Raw genomic sequence first — 20,856 nt, forward strand, 5'->3', positions numbered from 1 at the left:
TTTTCAAACTCTTATTCTGTTTTTTTATTCCTTTATAATTTTAAATTCACCTCGTCCTATTAAATAAGAAAATAATAAATGTACAAAGTTCAACAACAAAAAAAAAACACGGTTAAAGTTGGTCGCAAACTTCATTAATTAAAAGGGTTTTATGAAGTCGATGAGCCAAAAACTTACTCGAAGAGATTTTTTAGGGTTATTAATTGAAAGCCTAAAGGATAAATTAAACAATAATTGAGATGGATATACTCTCTTCTTTGAGATCGTAATTGTTATATCAACAAAAACATAAAAACACGTTTCCTACAAACAACCTACTAAATTTATTGTTCAACAATTGTTAACTCATTATTGAAGTAGGGATTTGAAACAATAATAAAAAGGATTCATAAACTTGAAAAACATGCGTGAAATGACTTTAGAAATGGACCAAATTGGTTTATTTCATCAAACCCATAGCTCTTTTGACTGACCAACGCAACTATATCTTCTTTTTCTCCATAAAGATTAATAATAGATGGTGGAGAATTAAGGCTTAGAATATAATTTATATATATTAGGGTATGATTAAACTCTATCTAACTCTAAATAATGTACTTTTATTAATTTGTTTATTGAAAAATGAAATGATTCACTAGGTGGTCCGAAGGTTGCTATCATACACTACTTTAAGATATTTGTAAAAAATGAAAAAGGAAAAAAAAAAGTCCTTTATGGATAAAAAGAAACATTTTAATCAATAAGAGCACTACGTTACTATAGAAAAATAGGTTAAAGAGACACGTTAAATCAACAAATATTTTCAATATCACCATCGTAATATAAATAAATCATATATTGTTGAATTATGTGCATGTTGATATTGATATAATATTTTTTCAAGGAACATCTCATAGTTTTATTCTACCATAGTCGTCAGAGGGAAAATATATATTTTTTGAAAGATAATATAGTTAAAATTGAACCAATCAGAAAAATGAGTAGTATAAGTGAGTTTGCATATGGTATCTAAAAAAAATGAATTAACGTGAAGAAAGAAGCTAATTTTTGAAGTGGAAGAGTTAGATTAACAAAAACTAATGAGATATATATAGTAATTTACAAAGCCTCTAGAGATGTTCTTATATCCTCTTACATCATTTATATATAATATGAAAACAAAACAAAAAAAAAAGGACCAAAACGATTAAGAACACATGATTTAAGCCCCCAATGGCCTTAATTAGTTTTAATATATTTTCAATGGTTATATGGAGAAGTTGCTTGAACCCTATGCTTTCTCTTCTGCAGAAATCTTTGCAGTGATTTCTTCATCGAAAGCCCCGGCGTTGTCGGAGTTCGTGGCGGTGGAGACTGTTGTAGCATCGGTGATGGTGTTTCGCTCAAACCATTTTCCTCCATTTCTCTGGTTGCCAACTTTAGAATTGCTCTTGCCTGTAACATTCATCAATGAAAATACTATCACTCACATGTAAATTTAACATAATATTTTAGACTCCTTTCCGTGGGGTTTCTCAATTTTCCTTTTTAGTTTAGGTTAGAAATATGTTTGATAATTGTTACTTAATTAATTCTTATTGCTTCTATTCAATATATATATATATATATATGTATGTATGTATGTATGTATGTATGTATGTATATATATATGTATGTATGTATATATATATGTATGTATGTATGTATATATATATATGTATGTATAATTACGTTTGATAAAGCACCGTTTAATATTTCTTCTTCTTTAAAATCATAACCTAAAAATGGAAACAAAAATACATGAAAAATAAAGTTTTTTAAACATTAAATATCTAACCTAATTAGCTTTGAAAAAAATAAAAACAAAAACAAGAATCAAATAAACCCTCAAATTTTCATTTATCCAAATAACAAAATCAAAATCACTTTAACCATATATATATCTTTTTTTTTTCTTTTTAATGTCTGAAAGACAGGAGTAGTTCCTTTCTCAATAATTATTACCCAAAAAAAGTTTATAAATAATAAAAGATAGCCAAATGAAACAAAATAATTGAAGTTGATGCTTGTTATGAAATTATAGACTTAAAATAATCGATAATTATAATGGATAATAATTTTTAGAATAATTATTAAGTATATAGCAATATTTTAAAAAAATTACAAATATAGCAAAATCTATCAATGATAGATTTCTATCGTTGATAGACTCTTATGGTTTATCAGTGATAGATCAACATTTGTTACATGATCATAAACTTCTATCATTGATAGATTTTAATAAATTTTGTTATATTTGTAATTTTTTTAAAAATATCGTTATATACTTAATTATTTTAAATATAATTACTACATTTGCAATTATTCCTAAAATAATTCACATTCTTCTGAAACATCAAAAAATAAAAATAATATTTGTAATTAGATAATTACTATTATATTAACTAAAGGATAACCTCAAGATTAACTAAAGAATTATCATTAAAAATAAAAAGAAGACATAAAAAAAAACGTGTTTTTTTTTTCTTTTTTCTAAAGTAGAAGAATTGGGTAGAGAGGAACGAAAACGACATGTCATCAAAGCCAAAACGCGGTGTCGGCTTAAAAAAAGGAGACCTAACCACGGGGATTGTCGCATGAATATTTCATGCTCGACGATTTTATTTGATTTAGAACTCGGTCAAAGACGACTGTCATAGCTCACAGCCACCTAATCCAATCACTTGAAGCCACGTTGAAAGAAAAAGAAATGAAATTTTGGTTCTTTGGTTACCTGAAGCTCCGTAACGTCACAGACGCAGATCCGGCCGTTGTAGAAGATGGTAAGTTGTTGGCTTTGAGGGCTGCCGTAAGCGGTGGGGGAGGGGTTGCCGGAGACGGAGGCGGTGGCGGCGGCGGCGGAGGAGTAGGTGGGAGAAAGACGAAGTTCCAAGTTGTAGTTTCGCCTCATTCTGAGAGAGGTGGAATTAACTTTCATGGGAATGGTTTGGAGAAGTAAGTTTGTTTGTGCGTTGTGGTTATGGAGAAAAGAAACAGGAAAGCGGGGAATTTTCAAAAAAAAGAAAAAGAAAGGAATTTTGTGAGAAACGATAGAAAAAGGGAAGAGGAGTATTTAAGGAGAGAAGGGTGCTAAAACGGTGTCGTTTTAAGGAGATAAATAATGCACGTGATAAATGATTTCCGCTTTTTGTTTTTGTAAACTCAAACTCACCGCCACCACTACCTCTCCTCCAATTACACTTCTCCACGTCAACTTTTGTCCCTTTTCTTTTTCTAATTATCTCTCACTTAATAATGATTCAATATTATTAATAAGCCATGCCATAACTCATCATTATTATTATTAATGCTTACTTAGTTATTTGTTTATTTATTTCTGTATGTGGTTTGTGAAAGAGTCTTAATAAAATGTTTAAAAACAGAATACTAAAAGCTGTTGTTTAAAACAAATAAGTTAAATATTTAAAAAGAAAAATGTGACAAAATGCTTAATTATAATTAATTTTTGTAGTTGATCATGACTAAAAATAATATCATTTAGTCCACGATTCGTTATGATAACATTTAATCAACAATAAATCCTCAATCACATAGAACAATATGATATCAATCACCAAAAATTAACATTTTAAATACTAATTTCGTTAATCTTTTTTCTAGAAAATTTATGTTAATTTTATCTTAGTTGCAACACTTTTAATTGCTTAATAATCTATTTTTTATTGAAAAGAGAAATATAAAACAAAGTAAAAACTAAAAATTGACATATCACAAGACAACAACGTTACATCCAGCTATGGAGAGTGGAATAGACATGAGAGATTGGTCTTTTGAGCACGACAAGTTATATTGTACTAATCAACAATAAAATTAAGACTATAAGAGAACCCTATAATGAGTTCATGACGATAAACAAACAAATTAAATTTGAACCTTCAAATAAATTGTGGAAACGCCAAGTTTTTTTTTTTTTTTTTTTCTGTTTGGTGTCTAATTTTAGATTATATATATTATTTATATATATATATATTTTAATTATTTGATGAATTACCGAAAATTTAAAATATAATTTGATACAATTGAAATTTAAAGTAAAATTTGATAAAAAGACAAAATATTTTTTTTGGACACATTATAAATACTAAAACTATTTGAATGCGATATGAAAGTGGTGAGTATGATATAGATAGAATGAATGCTATAGAAACTAATAAATGCACAAACTCAGGCACATTATTCAATCTAGGCAACTCCTCAATTATTACACCTTTTTTTTTATTTTTCCTTCTCCTTTTCTCTTTCTAATTTCATTAACATTAATAGACATTAACTTCAATTTTTTTTATAGCATTTAAATACTTGTAAATGTAATTAAATTGGAGAAATATGTTTTAATAATATCAAAATTATTTTGAAATCTTCTCTAAACAAAAGTAAAAAAAAAAAACTTAAGTTGGTAGTTAAAAAATTTGGGCTAAGGAAATTGATCTTAATCGGAGAAAAAAACAATATCAACACAAAAGTTTCTATATCATCTTAATGACTTTATTTACACAAAAACTTAGATTCAATGTTATTTCATTCAATACATATTATTTCATTCCAAGTAGACTATATGTGTGTGTGTGTGTGTGTGTATATATTATTTTAAGAGAGAAAAGTACAGAAAGAACGATTGGGTAAAAAACTGGAAGGACAATACATATTTTTTAAGTTCATATTTCTAACCACTGGGGTCTTTAGTGTTATATAAATATCTTTCCTCAAAATATCTGTATTTGGAGTTAGATTACCTATCAAGACATTTTTGAGAGAGAGAGAGAGAGAGAGAGAGAGAGAGAGAGAGAGAGAGAGAGAGAGAGAGGGTGGCCTAAGCTAAGGCCTTCGTTCATATATTTACAACACTATCAAAGAGAAATAGAATGAGGGTGACAGTAAATGTATTGGTGTGTGTAATGAAAAACCATCGTTTATCACCTCCAAAATTATCGTTGGGTTATATTACGAAAAGAAACACACTTAAATTTCCTACTTTAGGTCCAAAAAATATACATTTCAACTTTCACAAGTTTCAAATATAGGGTTAAAAACAATATATGTACTCTTACAATTAATTTTGTATGAAAATCTACAATATTTTTTTTTTAAAAAAAAGAAATAATACTCCTCAATTTTCATAAGTTAAAGAAAAAATAACTAAAACAAACTATTACACTTGATTGATATCACTCGATTTTTAAATTTCTTACTTCAAATTATTATTTTATTTTTTATTTTTAAAAAAACAAGTTACTTAGGTGAAATAAAATATAGTTGGTTGAAAATTAAGCAAGAACAATATCAGCTCCACTTTGTTTGATATCATTCGATTTTTAAATTTTTTTTTCTTTTTTAGAATCAAGCCTACGAGTACCTATTCCTACCTCTAAAATTTGTTGTTTTGTTATCTATGTTTTTTGAAACTACATGAAAATTCTAAAACCAAAAACAAAAAAATGAATGCACAATATATAAAAAGTGACAGAATAGTCTTGTTGAAGCACTAAAAAAAACTATTTCTTTCCAAATCGATAAATGAATTTTGTATAGACCAGAGCCCGATGGCACAGGAAAAAGAAAAGAAATGGAGTACAAATTACCATAAAAAGAAAGCACTTTAGTTTAGTATAATTCAAGCCTAGTTGGTAAAGAAGATAATGAATGAAACAATTAGGTAGGGACTTATTGTTAAATAAAGGTAAAGACAAAGGGCATCCCATAAAGGGAAAGAAAAAAAAAAGGCCAAATAAACCCTAATTTTACACGTGCTTACTCAAACCGAATTTTATTTATTTATTTCATTATGTTGCTTTACTTTATTATTACCTCGTTTTATTTCTGCTTTATTTTTCTTCCCACAAAAACATAACAATTTCTAATTTTCAAAATCACAGAAACCCATTTATAATAAACAAGCTTCCAGATGTCTAGAAATAGTAAATCAAAGAATTACTACCAAGATAGAGATTGCAACGCCACCAGGGGGAGAAGAGTTGGACCGATTTAGGAGGCATTAGGCTCAGTTTTGGCCAATCTATCACTTTGGGGTGAATGTGTTCCGAATTCTGATTTGCCCTTTTTAGATCGTTTTATGAGGTCATTGAGGTCACGGTTCTTATTTGTTATACAACGAGAACTACTATGAATGGATAAATTGGAATTTTGCTATTTTTAATCTCTTCATCTGCCTACTTTCTGCCATTCAATTGAAATCCAAATTTTTTCCGTACCTGCCGCCGTATTAAGACCAAGGCCACTTAGCATTTGTCCAAATGAACTCGCGATTTCCATTCATTCTTTCATTACCATCTACTTTGTTCTCGATTTTCGATACTTGATTATTTTCGTTCGATCCAGTTCCCTTGCAGCATTGAAGTTGTTGATCCCGGATAGTAGCATCTACCTTGTATGAAGGGTTAGTATACCTTGGATGTTGAAGAAATTGGACACCTTTCCACCATAGCTTGAAAGCCTGGTGTACACAAACAAACCGAAGAGATAATCAAGAAGAAGAGCAATCACGTACTGATGTAAGATTAGGACATCCGATCTATATATATATAATTTTAACTTTAGAACTGATCCTTCGTCAATTTTACACACTTGAGATTCTAAATTATATTTTTGAATTCTACTTGCAAAGTAGTTCAGTGCACTTGTCTCAAAGTCATTCATCTAAAGTAAAATGTGATTGAAAGTGATCTATCCCTAGTCTCACAAAGGTAAAAAAGTGAAAATTCAAGCATATTATTATTATTCTTTCCGAACTCAGCAGACATGAAAAGAAATGAGTGGATCATATAGTGCAAATATACGCCATTTAGCCATATAAACAACATGGTCCTGAGATTGAGATATTGGCAGGATTCTGTCGATCAATAAACCATGTTGTTTTCAAGTCGTAAAAGGTGGGGTTAGTGGAGGAAAGGAGAAAAATAAAATAGGTTGGATTTTCACACGCACCAAAGCTCTTGGTCTTTCTTGCGGGGAAGGCTAAAAGGATATTCTTGTTTCAAGAAGGCTTGAAACTACATTTTCTTTGTTGTCCTACTAATAGACGTAAGAGATGGCCTAGGTTGGAAGCTCGACCAAGGAGAAAATGTTAGCTCCGATTATGAGACAGTGAAAGATATGGTCAGAAAGATTTCCGATCTGTGGCAAGATTGTGGAAAGGGTTTAGCCATTTGATCAATTGTAGCAGTGTTTTTCTTCCTTTAACCGGCAAAGTTATAACTTTAAGTATGGATAATAATATTGGAGGAGAAATCTAATCTTGATGATAGCCAAGTGGATTTGAAGAGTTTCAATAAACCGAGTAATTTCAAGTTGGTGTAGGAATGATAAAGAGGAGTGGGTGTACAAGAGAACTAAAGAAACAGAGCTATTGTATCCCTCGGCAGAAGAATTAATAATCACGAGTATAATAGAAGATACTCCTTGTCAGTAACTGAGAGGGGTTAGATAAAAAAGAGGTGAATATATTATAGTTGAATTTTCGCTCAAATCACTATTTCCAAGGTTAACTGGCAATAAAAAGTCCTGCTCTTTTAGTTGGAAAGGTAAGGAGTAAGTTTTCTTGCTGGTTAGTGTCTTCTTGAAGAACTAATAAAATGGAGAGACTACAAACAAAATATCCTATTGTTTCCTACCTTCAACATTTAACAAATCCTCGATTTCTCAGCTAAGAATAAAAAATTGAAACTATGTGCAAGCACACTTCAAAGAAATGTCGATGATCCCATCAAACCATCATCTTTGGTTTTGTGGCTGGAAGAAAACTAATGGATTTACTGCAATAGATAAAGGGTGGTGGAAGCATGATTGGCAAATTTTCAAGTTTCTTCTTGGTACTTTGTTTGGAGATCATTTTGTAGCTATTCTTCTTTTGCAATTAACTCTTCCTTGTGCATTTGTATGCGTATATTTTATTCAAGATAAAAGGCGGAATGATAGGCATTTAATCAACTGGTTCTGGATAAGAGAGATGTTCACTTGATTTGGATTAAGACTTAAACAGAAAGGTGTTGAAGACACCTGATAACGAATTCAAAAGTAACAAAAATTCTACTTACATGCCAATATATCCATATTGCAACTTTATGCGGCATCAAGTAAAAGAAACTTGAGTGATCTGATCCAAACGATGGGGACACTCTTTTAAGTTTCAAAGTGGCAGAAAAGTAGTCACCAAGTTCAGGGTGCTGAACTGAGATTGCAACATATAAATAATCACCGGGAGCACTTGATTTGATACTCCAATTCCCATGCATGTCCTGAAATTGTTCTGAAAATGGTTAACAATGTAAAGAACACGTGACAATAAGAAAGGCTACAGCAAACTAATTCAATGGCAGTGATGGAGAATGGAGATCAAGACAATAGCATGTAGAAGACCATTTGAACATCAAATTTTTCAAAAACAAAAATAGCGATAATGTCAATAATTCTCCCAAGCATAGAATCTTTAAATGGAACACAATACCAAACATAGAAGTAGTCGCAGAATCACCAATCCAGAAAACTAAGATTTGCTCCTGATCCTAAAAATTCTTCACCCATCCAACTTATAAAATAAAGAATGTATTCTAAATTTTTTCTTCACTTCAAGACTGAAAAACCATGATATGATGAATGGTCAATTCTTCAGGCTGTATATTGATATAAATATGATGTACCGGGTAGATGGAAAATGTCATCATTTTAATAGCACTTAAACTGCATTTTGATAGCAGCACAGGGTACTTATGATCAAGCATCCACTCCTAACTTTTCTCCCATTACATTAATGAGTAAACCAGATGCCACGAGATAGGAATTATAGGTTTTTAACGTAATGGCTAGTACTAAAAAATTTCCTTGCCCAGCAGTGCAGAGCCGTGGCGGCTAAACTCAAGAAATTTTCTTGAAGATACAGTGCTATCACTCAATAAGTTGTGCAATTATTTATGAAATATTATCGATCTCCCACTTCACTGCCTCTATAACTTTCAGTATTGTTTATTTATCCTGTAATAACCTCCTATTGCTCTTTAATTGTTGAAACGAAATAAATCCTCTCAATAATAAATCAGATATAACTTTTCATTACCTAGAGAAAGATATTCCTAACCGGAAAGGATCTACTGCAGACTTCAATCTAATTATTAATAGCAGTTCTTAATAAATAGCAGCTGTGTTAAGACCAACTAAGAAAATCAAACCATTGGCTGCTAGGATTTGCATCAAGAAAAAAGAAATAAGGAATCTAAAAAGCTACTTCACGTGTAATCAAATTGAAAATAACATCCATCAAAGGCAAGAACTATTAGCTGTTATTGGCAAGACTTACCATAAAAGGACTGACATGCAACGGCTTAGCTACTAAATCAGAATTAGGGTTGAAAACAAATGAGACTCTCTCACCCCATGGCGTATTCGTTACCTAACAAGAAAACACAAGAATCTTTTGGGTTCAATTTCTTCACCTCATTATCAAACATGACTTAATGCTTATAGTATTAAAAAAAAAAAAGAAAAAAAAAAAAAAAAAGAAGCAGAAACACCAAAAAAGAACCTCAGCTATGCACTTCTTCAGGTGTTGTCCAGAGTCCTCAGTTTGATAGCAGTAATACAAACTCAACGGATTTTGTTCATATCCCACACTAGCTGGAATGGTAAGAAGATATCTGAACGTAACATGAACGCTATCACAAGTACTCAAAACACAAGAAATTCAGCTTGAACAAATGATTACATAAAGATGAGAGAAATGAAGAAATTACACAGGTCCAGAGGTAGAAGCAACTCGGCGAGCTTCATCAGCGGAGAGATGATGAGATGGAGGAGAAGGGGAGCGGTCAAGGTCAATTAGGGCATAGCGAACAGCGTAGTTGAAAGAATGGTGGACAGGACGCCTACGGTGGTGCCAAACAATACCTTGGTATAATGTGACGGAATCTGATCGAATTCCGGAAACGGGGGAGGAGCTTAAGAAGAAACGACGGAGAAAGCATCGGAAGGGGAGGATAAGGGAGAGAAGGAGAGAAGTGAAGAAGGTAGTGAGAATGGACCCAATGAGATAAAGCGCTTCCATTCTTTTCCCTCTCTTTTCCTTCACCAATTGCTTTTCTTTCTTTTATATATAAATATATAATATTAAGATTGCCGGACGAGGGAGTGAGAGCACATGCAATTGTTCTACAAACAACAATCAATCGTAACCTCTTCTTATATTCAATTTTAGGGTAAAATCTAATTTGCTTTGAACCAACCAATGTTCCAATTTTCCAAAATTAAATAATAATATACTTTCATCTATTCATATAAATCAATTTTTGCAATTCTTGTTTTGAAATCCGCAAACAGCCCAAAGCCCATCAAAAGATACAGCCCAAACTGGGCTTAAAAAGTAACAGAATAATAATAACAAAATATTATATGAACTACAAGCATTTCCATACTCATTTACGCTATATGTAAATATACTATAAATTCATGGAATCATATTACGTTGATCGAGTTTATTTTTTATATTTTTTCCTACAATTTAGAAATTTTTTATGTTTTATATTAAAATTATTATGTTTGTAGAATGAAGTAAGTTATGTTATGGTTAGGTATGTTTCAGTGATGCTAATTTATTGGGATTAGTAAGACATCATATAAAATGGTAAAATATTGAAACAATTTATAAAATATAAAGTGGATTAATCGAGATAATTTTTTAATTCAAAAATTATGTTGAAAATTATCAGTAGAAAAGAAGAAGAAGAAGAAGAAGAAGAAGAAGAAGATCATTAAATGGGATGTGGACAATGGTAGTACTGGGGCATGCACATTTGAACAAGTGGATTGATGAGAATATGGGAAATGTGAGTATGTTGTGTCGACGACCAACATGTAAAAAGGCGTTTGTGTGAACAAGATGATGATGTTGATTGATATAAATATCATCTCACATAATACTATATACCAACATATCAAATGTGATAGCTCAAATGTTCAAACACAACTTTGTATGTATATTATTATCATAAATGGGGCCTTTCATTTTTATTGTCGGCCGACCACTTTTCCGGCAAACTTTCTTTGGTCGGTGCATGATCTTGTCCGGCGACCACCAGACCAATGGCCCCGTTAATAATTCTTCACCTTCACATTAAAACTTTATACTCTTTCCCTAATATGACTTTTGTTTTATGTAATTCTAATTTCCATGGAAATAGAAAAAAAAAAAAAAAAAATCTTCATTCAATTAGTTTGAAATATATATATATATATATCTTTGCTTGTTCCCCTCAGCAAATATCCAATTGCATATTTACCATTGTTGCAATAACAAAAATAGAACAAAATATCCTATAGATATTTTAAGAAAATAAACATAACAATGGATGTTGATCTTATATGGTATAGAAAGTAGAAAGCTAAATTTAATTTATAGTCTAAATATCTGAAAAATAACATTGAAAGTAAAGATTCGCAAACAAACCAATCAATAATCGACATCTTTCTATTGACATCTTTCTATTGAGGTGAAAGAGACCCTAAAAAACCTTGAATGTATGTGCTTGTGGATTATCAATTATATAAGAAGAACAAGTTTGATGAGGAATTTTACAATAAGATGAGATTGAAGGGAAAAGGGGGTGATGGTCCCACATACTTGAACACAAAATGAAATTAGATTATATATATATATAATGGATGGTAACATATTGACATATTGAAAGCAACTATATATATATATATATATATATATATTTTTGATGAATATTTGACATGTTTCTTGATTTTTATTTATAAAAAAAAAATGTCTTTTGGGAGTAGGGGTAGTTTGGTCATTTAAATGATTGGACTTGCCACAAGAAGGGGAATGTTATCACCTTTTCATTTTGATGTTGTTCTTGAATATATTTAAATATCTTGTAGGTCCATTTATTTTTGTTTTATTTTCCAATTGGTTTTTTTTTTTTTTTTTTTTTTGGTTCAATCCTGTTTTTATTAGGGTTTTGTTTGATATACTGTTAATTAGTTTTTTTATTTTCTTTGATAAAAATTAGAAGAAAAAGAAATGATATGTTACTAAATTAGTTGGCAGTAAAGGGTTTAGGTAGGGGGAGAAATAATTACCAAATTTAAATTGAATATATATTTTGGTCTAAACGCTGACGTTTTCGTCACTTTTCTCCACATCATCTAAAACCCAAAAGTGTAAACACAGTTTAATTAATAATTTGTTGAGATATTTTCCCTACCAACAGAAAACCATTTTGTATTATATTTAACTTTTCAATCTCTGAAAGGTTTTCTTTTTCCCTTCTCTTTTTTTTTTACCATTGCATCATGCTATCCTACTTGTTATGCCTTTTTTACTACCACCTCATCTTAACATGTCTGGCATCTCCATATTACTTCCTACTACGAACCTATCCAGTTTTTGAAAGGTTGTTTATGTTACTTTCCTTGTCTGTTTCTTTTACTACTGCCTCGTCTTTCGACATTCGACATCTCAATAAAAATTGGATCTCTAACGTAGACGTTGTTTAGTCTTGACCTATCAATTTCTGAAAGGGTTGAATCTTTCAAATTTTTTTTTATTATCACGTTATCTTAAAGTGTCCGACATCATGATATTACATGAAAATATAAAATTCTAATGCCAAACCTATGGTTGCATCTTATCTGACCTCATGTTAATGTCTATTACAATTGGTGTTAGCTTATACATTGGAAGATTTATTTTCAAGTTTATTCTCATCATCAAATGATATAATTATTGAGAGTATTTTGGTCGGTAACAACTTAACTTAATTAATATTTATATGTCTAAAATCAAGAGGTCGATGGTTCAAATATACTATACTAAAAAACATGAAGTATGCATTTTAACAAGTGATCATGTGAAATTAAGTCGTATACAAAACCAAAATTATATGGGATATATTATTAGTTAGTGTTTTGGTATTATAGTTTGTGTTAATTAAAATTATTTGTTTGTTGTGATTCATAGAATGTAGATAGAATTTGAATAATGTTTGTGAGAATTAACAATTATTATAACAAATTCACCAAACTTATATGATATATATGATTCCATATGGGAAAGCTAACAATTTATATATACGTGTGTGTGTGTGTGTGTAAGGTTTTGATAAAAGAAAAAGGGAAGAATGGTGAAAATAAGGTCAAAGAGTGGCCCTTTTTTCTAATATCATACATTATCTCTTAACCAACAATATATTCATCCAAATAGTTTTGTGTTGTATACATGTACCATATTCATTGTATATATATCTAATTTCTCTCTCTCTCTTATTCCCTCTAATCAACACATATACTATTACATAACATTTCATTTTCAAACTCAAGAACTCAACGAACATCTCACAACAAATTTAAACCATACCAATGAGTAGTTATTTGATTGATAAAAGTGTGGATATATGTGTCTCCAGAAATGTTGGCATTGATTGTATATATATATATATATATATATATATATATATATAAAATAGGGAGAGAGAGATGGGTATGAATTTGGGAATGTCTAGCTTTTCGTCCTTCTAATAAATGCAAATTTAGAAAAAGAAGAAGGTAAGGAGTGATAATGAAGATGATGACAGAAAAGCAAAAAGCAAGGGCGTGGCCGTGAGAGGGCTTTTTGGATAGGTGAAACGGCAGAATTTTGTTAAGGAAAAGAAAGGAAAGGAAAGGAAAGGCGTGTGTTGTTGTTTGTTAAATATGAGGAACCCCAAACAACATAGCCATATGGCGATGCTCTTCACTCAACACGCACACACACACACAAACCCTTTACATTGAACCTGATCCCTCTTCTCCCCTTACATTTTGGGGGATGTTCCCTCCTTTTCTCTCTTCTGAATTTAGTTTTCAAACAATTACTCACAATTTCGTCAGCTTCATAGGGGAAAAACTCCCAAATGTTTTGTTTTTTAAATTATTATTATTATTATTATTATTATTTTTTTTTTTTTGAGAGTGGACAAAGCAGGATGCCCATTCACTCACTAAATTTTTGTTTATTAGTAAGTAAATTAAATTAAGTACTATAAGAGTACGCGTAATACATGACATAATGTACGTACATTAATTAAATGTGGAAATTTATTTAATTATAGTGGTAGATTATTTTTTTCTGAATTGACCATTTAACCCCCCCTCCGTTACTCCCGTGCCTAAGGGTCATTGTCCGATCAGATACGTCAATTTTTTCCTATTTAATTACTTTTTTCATTTTTTAAATTCAAAGCTTATTTTAATATATATATTCAAAAAAATATTTAGATTAATGTAATGGTATTCTACGTAGGTTGTTTGACTTGAATAAGAAGATAAATTAAGAAATGGGTTAATACATAATTACTTTCTTTAATAATTATCGTTAATGTTTTTTTTTTCAAAATGAGTATGTAAAATTTTCACTAATTAATATGCATTCCTACCCACAAAAAAGTTGATGTGGAATACAGAATAGAAGTCTACTTGTAAAGGCTACAAACAAATTTTATGCAAAATTCACTATTGACAAAGATAAAAACATAAAAAGAACACAAGTAAATAAAGTATCAATTTATAGTTCTAAGCTTTCTATTAAAACCACAAACTAGTCATTTTATTTATGTAATTTTCATCTATACTCTCGATTACAATATTTATTTTAAATACGTGAATATAAATTTTCGAACGTATAAATATAAGTCTCCTTTAAATGAAAAAAAATAAATCAACATATAAATTACGTAAGATTTAAATTGATAACATCCAAGAGCTAATTAATTGTATAGATTGGTACTTTTGCAGTAATTTTTAACAAATAAAACTTATAAACATGTATGTGTTAACAGTCAAAGATCATAGTTTGGTAACCAATTAATTTTAAATTTTATAATATAATCTATAAACAATATCTTCATCTATTCATTTTTATGTTTTGCTATGTCTATTAGTGTTTTCTCAATGTAAACGCAAAAAAAGTAAATAAACAAATAAGACAAAAAGATCAATGGTTAAGGAAAACGAACTAAACGTTATAGTTTGGAGAGAAAAAAAACAACATTAAGACGAATGGATATCATTCCACCACCTGATAATTAATCATCTACCTAACAATATATATTATTACATTATTTGTCTGTCTCAATCAACCCATGTGATTCAAATGGATCGATCTCTTTGTCTTCACACCATTTTGTATATTTAAAAATTGACGTTATCCCCGTTCGTAAAGCCGTAAAAGAAAAAACAATAACATAACATAAGACCTAAAAATCAAAAGGAGCAATAGAAATTGATTGGATAATATTGAAAGACGAAGTTGCGTGTGTTAGGTTGGTATAGCAACTGTGGAGGGAGGACTTAGGTATATGGTTATTAGCTTTAGTAGGCATCAATTTCGACTAAAAAACTAAAACCCCATTTAGCCACAAAAATAAAAATCCAAACTTTACTCTCTCATCATCAGAGGTAGCCAATAGAATTGAATAATTTATTGAATGCATAATTCCCAAGAAGCATATATTATAAATATAATAATAGAGTTTAAATAAATAAAGAGAAAAAAACGAAAGAAAGGCAGTGAACATTCTAGAGAGTGTGAGGTTTAGAAAGAAACAGAGACCTTAGAAATATGAAAAATGGGAGTTTGAGTTTGAATATTAAAATAAGAAAAACAAAAACTTGAGGCTAAGAATGCGCCAAATTAGATGGAAAAAATGTGTGGGTGAAAATTTTTAGACAGAAAAAAAAAAAGAAGAATGAAAACCTTATCAGATATCACGTTATTGATTCTATAAAAAAAAAGGAAGGTGAGGACTTAGAAAAAGATTTTGGTTTTGTTTTTTAGTTTGTAGAGTTTGGTTTACTTGGGATTGAATGAATGAATGAATGAATGAATGAAATCATAAAGAAATGGAAATTAGACGAATGGGTATAGACTGCGAATACTAATTCCAACTCCTGCAAAAAGCCTGTTTTCATCCTTTAGCTTCCTTCTCTAAGTATAAATCAACCACATCCTCTCATTTTTCTTTTTTTTTTTTTTTAAATAATAACAATAATAAATTAAACTACTTTTTTTATTTATTTATTTATGATTATTTTTGTTTATGTATTCGTCAACAGATTGGGATAGAGTCGAAAGTTGGCTTTTTACTCATTCTGACTGGCTCAATTCACTAGGCTTTTATTTGTTTAATTTATAGGGAGAGGAATAATTTGAATAGGATTGCCCCCAACAAACAAACTCACGACTTCACCCTCAAACTTATACTCTAAACAAAGTGAAAAAAGGAAATTAAAATAAAATAAAATAAAATAAAATAAAATAAATTGCATGAATTGGAATTGGTGGAAATGGGTCGGTGGAATTTTGTAACTTTTTTCTTCCCCTTTTGGTTTAATATTGAATAATGGATCTTTTGTCTCTGTGTGTTTTTCACCAATATAATGGAGAAGAAGAACAACAGTCTTTCTTTGGGTTTTTAGGGTCAAAAGATGGAGGAGAAAGAAGGGGAAGGAGAGGGGGGGAAAAGAGGAGGAGATTTGTCTTCTTTTTTCTTTTTTTTCTTTTCTTTTTGTGGACTTTTATGGACAACCTAGGACAAAGGGCAAGTGGGAGTGTTGTTTTTGTTCCCTACGAAAAAAAATTAAATTGATTTAACCTAAAAAGAAAAAACCCATTCTACTATACAACTAAAATTAATAAAACTTATATATGGCTAACATTTAATGTTCGGCAAATTACTATTATTATTATTAGTTCTAATTTTGTGGAAAAGACACCTCGGATTTTCTTACCACTGTCCTTTTCATTCTTCTACGATCCAAACAAAATTGTTAGCTTTTGATTGGATTGTCCCCTTCCCCATTTGTCTTCCTAGTTTCATATACTCCAATTTCAACAAAAATATCAATATATATCTTTAAGATTTTAAAATATGTGTACAAACTTTGGGATTAATTAATTATACCTATTGATTTCAATTTTTTTTAATATAATTATAAAACTAGAATAATGGAAAGATATTCATTCAATTGCTTTATTTAGAGGTTATGAATGACGTATTAAACAAATACAAAGTTATTGGTAAACTCCAATATGTAAACTTCATGTTTTACCTACTTTGTTTTAAGTAGAGACGGAAGAAAATAATAAAGGAACCGTCATTTTGTTGTTTGGGACTTAAGATCATTGTAATCTTCAAATGTCTCAAATTGTAGATGACCAAAAGTATAAGTGTTTGATATATTTAGACAACTATGTTTATTAATTTTGCATGAAATTTTATAAGAGTTTTTGAAAATATTTAAGTACCCACGTTTTCTTTTAAGGTTCTTTCCACGTGTGAATGTTTTAAATGAAACAACATCATCCTAGAATGAACGTAGGATTTCACTATGTGTTGTGTGTGTATATGATGTATAAATTGTTAAAAATTTGTAAGGAAGAGAATGATTTTGAACATTGATTACCATTTATATTTATTTGAAATACTTTATCTAATTTTACAAAAATACAGTTACATAGTTGATGGTTTCAGAATATGGAAAGATGGTACCAATTTGTGAAATTTTGTTTTTATTTAAAGTGGATGATCAATTGAAAAACAAATGTAATTATTTAAAGAAAGAGAGAGTTAAGAAAACATTTATTAAGGATGTTTTTGTATTATTATTTATTAATATGTACGTAGTTAAGAAAGGGGAGAGTTTACATGAACACAATGTAATTATTATTATTTTGAAAATGTGACACGATGACTAAAAGCTTTTAACGAAGACTGTTTGTTTCGTATTGGAAACGTGGAATAGAATTACCAACAGAACCGACCACTTTGACACAAAATTTCCAACTTCTTCGACTTGTTCTTTTTTGTTTTTTGTTTTTTTTAATGATGTTTCTATAATTGTATTACTATTACTATTACTATTAATTATTTCCCAAACACAATTCCCTTTTTGTTTACTTAAAACAAAATTTACCTAAACAGGCAAATATAATTAAATTCATCACTTCCCTTTGCATGAACTGGGCTCCACATCCCCCACTCTCCCCCCAAACAAAATGTCCCATTCCATTATTCCTTTTCTTCCTCTTCCTTCTTAATATTATCTTCTCCAATTTCATTTTTTTTTTTTTTAAATTTTCCAAAAGGATCCAAATCAGCATTCAACACAGACCCAAAAAGGTTCGTTTATGTAAATACGATTTGATTATATAATTTGTTGTTTTTACAGAGAGAGAGAGAGAGAGAGAGAGAGAGAGAGGGAAAAAAAAAGGGAAACAAAAGAAACAGCAGAAACCAGCTGAGCTCCAAATCTACGAAACTGTCCAAAAGCTACAAGCTGAGTTTCGGTCTTCAAATTATCTATCACTCACTCAAAATTAAAAATTTAAGAAAAGGAAATCACAAACAAAAAAAGTTGTTCAGTTTTTAATGCTAACAGGAGAGAATCCGGGGACCTGTCTCTAAGTCATCCCTCTGGTAATTTCTCCTTCTTTTTAATTTCTTTTCCTCCAATGGTGTGAATTAAGCTTGGTTTTGTAAGTTATTCGATTGAACGAATGTCCCATGAAATCCATAAGGTACTCGAGATGGTAATTTTATTGTAGCTTCCACTTTCAAATCCTTTGCGTTCACTATCTGTACCTCCGATTTCCATGTCCTTTCATCATGAACGAACGCCAGAATATACCCTTCATCTTCTTCTTCTTCTGCCTTTGAATTTTCATCTTTCGGTAAAAAGAATGGTTCCCCACCGAATTTTCTACCTCCGTAAATATGTTTTTTTACTTCCCCTGTTACCAGATCAACCTTCGCAAATCCCGATACCTTTGGCCATGGCTCTGCAATCGCCAAATACGCATACCGGCTTTTCCTCCCTACACGGGTTTTATTCACCATTCCCGCTTCTAGATTCACCTGTTCTTTCTCTTCCTTAATTATTGCCCGCCGTGTCGATTTCCCCGTCCGTAAATTCAGCCGGATTTCCGATAATACGCTTTTCAGATTCTCCTCACACTCGTTGAATATCGAATCCGGCGGCGTCATACACGACCCAATTACCACCACCTCCTCCGTCTCCGGTTCCTCCCAAGCATTCCATAGATGGAAACAGAACGTGTCCGGCGATTCCACCCAAATCAAATCCTTTGAATCCGTCGCATTTTTCGGCAGAATCCCGAATCGGGATTTCTTGTTCTTGTCGTATATCACCGGCGATCCGCCTTTCACCATTTCTTGAAGCTTGAACACCACTTGCTGATCGGGAATCACAACGAAATTCTCCGTGATGGCGAAATCGTGCATCATTGTGGGAGTTTCAACTGGGATTTCAACGTCTTTTGATTTGATTCCGTTAGGGGAGAATCTGAAGTATTTGAGATACGGTTTACGAACCACGTCGTAGCTCAAGGCGTAGAGTTCTTTGGAAATTGGGTCCACTTTGGGATGAGCGATCATTGTGGAATGAAGCTGTTTATCGAAGTCGTAACGGCCTACGGTTTGTAGATCACCTGAAGGCGTGATACGCACGTGGTACGGCAAATCGTCTTCTGACATCGCCAAAAGCCGGTCATTGAAATACACCAAACCGGCGTTCGCCACTCCGGTTCCTTTCTTATGGTCGACCAACCCGAAAACTCCTCTCGCGTAGAATAGTAAGAGGCGAGCGATTCCGGAGTGGCCATGGAGTTCCCCAATGGCTTTAGGAAAAATCGGTCTCCCCAATCGGCGTTCCTGAACCAAGCGTTGGGTTTGAGTGAACCGGCAAGCGTAACTAGCGGAACCGTGATTGATAGTGACAGCGTGAACCATTCCATCGCCGTCGAAGAGATGGTGGCCGGCAGTTGGTTGGAAGAGAGGATTGGCGCCGTTACGAAGGTAAACGCCGTTAATGCAATCGGGGATAGTTCCGGTGACGGGGAGGTTGTGTTTAACGGGTTGTTCGGGGACGGGAGCAAAGTTGCCGGAGATTTGGACACGTGGGTCGGCGGTTTTAGGGAGTGGGTGTTGAAGCTCGTGAGAAACTAAAGCGGATTCGACCATATCTAAAGCGATGGAAGCAGTTTTTTGAAGGAGATTCCAATTGGGAGCAGTAGGGGATTTTTGATGTTTGAGAGACAAGGATTTATGGAAATTAGGAGGAGGAGGAGTAGTAGTAGTTTGATTTGGGAAACGAAGAACGGAAGGAGAATGAAGAGCAGAGTGAATAATGGAGTTTTGGGTTGTAATGGATTTAAGATGATTGATATTGAGATTAGGGAAATTGGATTTGGTGGAATTTAGGAATCCCAAATGATCGAGTAAGGGAGAAGGCGGAGCCGTCATGGCGCTTTTAAAAAAAAAAAGAAGAGAGAGGGAGGGAGTGAGTGAGTGAGTGAGTGAGTAGTAGTAGTAGTAGTAGTAGGAGGGAGGCAAAATATAAGGAGAAATAGAAATAAGAGGAAAAAAAAAGAATAAAAATATATATTTAAAAAATGAAGGAAAAAGAAAAAAGAAAAAAAAAGAGGGGGGAAATTTAAGAAAAAAGAAAAAGGAGAGAATTTGTAGAAGAAAAGGAGAGAAAATGAGGGTATAAATAGGGAGGAGGAAGTGGGGGCGGTGATAGAAAGGGGAAAAAAAGGAGAGGTCCACTTCAGACATCTTACACAACATCACGTGGTTGTTTTGTGGAAAAGGCACTTGGGGGGATTGAAAGCCCTTTTTCTTTTTCCAATTTCAATTTCCATTTCCATTTCAATTCAATCCTCTTTAACTAATTTTATTTTAATATTTATATTTATAACTATATTTATTACGTTTGTATTCAAAATTAAAATAATAATAATAATAATAA

The 20,856-nt window shown here is 31.5% G+C and overlaps 3 protein-coding genes and 1 long non-coding RNA gene across 4 annotated transcripts; 1 reads left to right on the top strand and 3 right to left on the bottom strand.

The window, feature by feature from the left end:
• Positions 1-1,066: 1,066 nt before the first annotated feature.
• LOC103484359 (protein TIFY 5A) lies at positions 1,067-3,078 on the bottom strand. The gene is made up of 2 exons (XM_008441400.3): positions 2,753-3,078; positions 1,067-1,434 (listed from the first exon to the last, which is right to left on the bottom strand). The coding sequence occupies exons 1-2, from the start codon at positions 2,954-2,956 to the stop codon at positions 1,240-1,242; spliced, it is 399 nt and encodes a 132-aa protein (XP_008439622.1). The 5' UTR covers positions 2,957-3,078; the 3' UTR covers positions 1,067-1,239.
• Positions 3,079-5,964: 2,886 nt separating this feature from the next.
• On the top strand, positions 5,965-8,615 carry LOC127150593 (uncharacterized). Its single transcript, XR_007823052.1, has 2 exons — positions 5,965-6,548; positions 6,665-8,615. It is a non-coding gene; the product is annotated as an uncharacterized LOC127150593 (long non-coding RNA).
• LOC103484360 (uncharacterized) lies at positions 6,021-10,193 on the bottom strand. Its single transcript, XM_008441401.3, has 5 exons — positions 9,780-10,193; positions 9,572-9,683; positions 9,347-9,439; positions 8,091-8,291; positions 6,021-6,490 (listed from the first exon to the last, which is right to left on the bottom strand). The coding sequence occupies exons 1-5, from the start codon at positions 10,088-10,090 to the stop codon at positions 6,260-6,262; spliced, it is 948 nt and encodes a 315-aa protein (XP_008439623.2). The 5' UTR covers positions 10,091-10,193; the 3' UTR covers positions 6,021-6,259.
• Positions 10,194-18,203: 8,010 nt separating this feature from the next.
• On the bottom strand, positions 18,204-20,552 carry LOC103484361 (9-cis-epoxycarotenoid dioxygenase NCED2, chloroplastic). The gene has a single exon (XM_008441403.3). It carries the CDS (start codon positions 20,346-20,348, stop codon positions 18,549-18,551), a length of 1,800 nt encoding a protein of 599 aa, XP_008439625.1. The 5' UTR covers positions 20,349-20,552; the 3' UTR covers positions 18,204-18,548.
• Positions 20,553-20,856: the final 304 nt, after the last annotated feature.

This window comes from Cucumis melo, chromosome 8 (genome assembly GCF_025177605.1).
Source record: "Cucumis melo cultivar AY chromosome 8, USDA_Cmelo_AY_1.0, whole genome shotgun sequence".
Lineage (NCBI taxonomy): Eukaryota > Viridiplantae > Streptophyta > Magnoliopsida > Cucurbitales > Cucurbitaceae > Cucumis > Cucumis melo.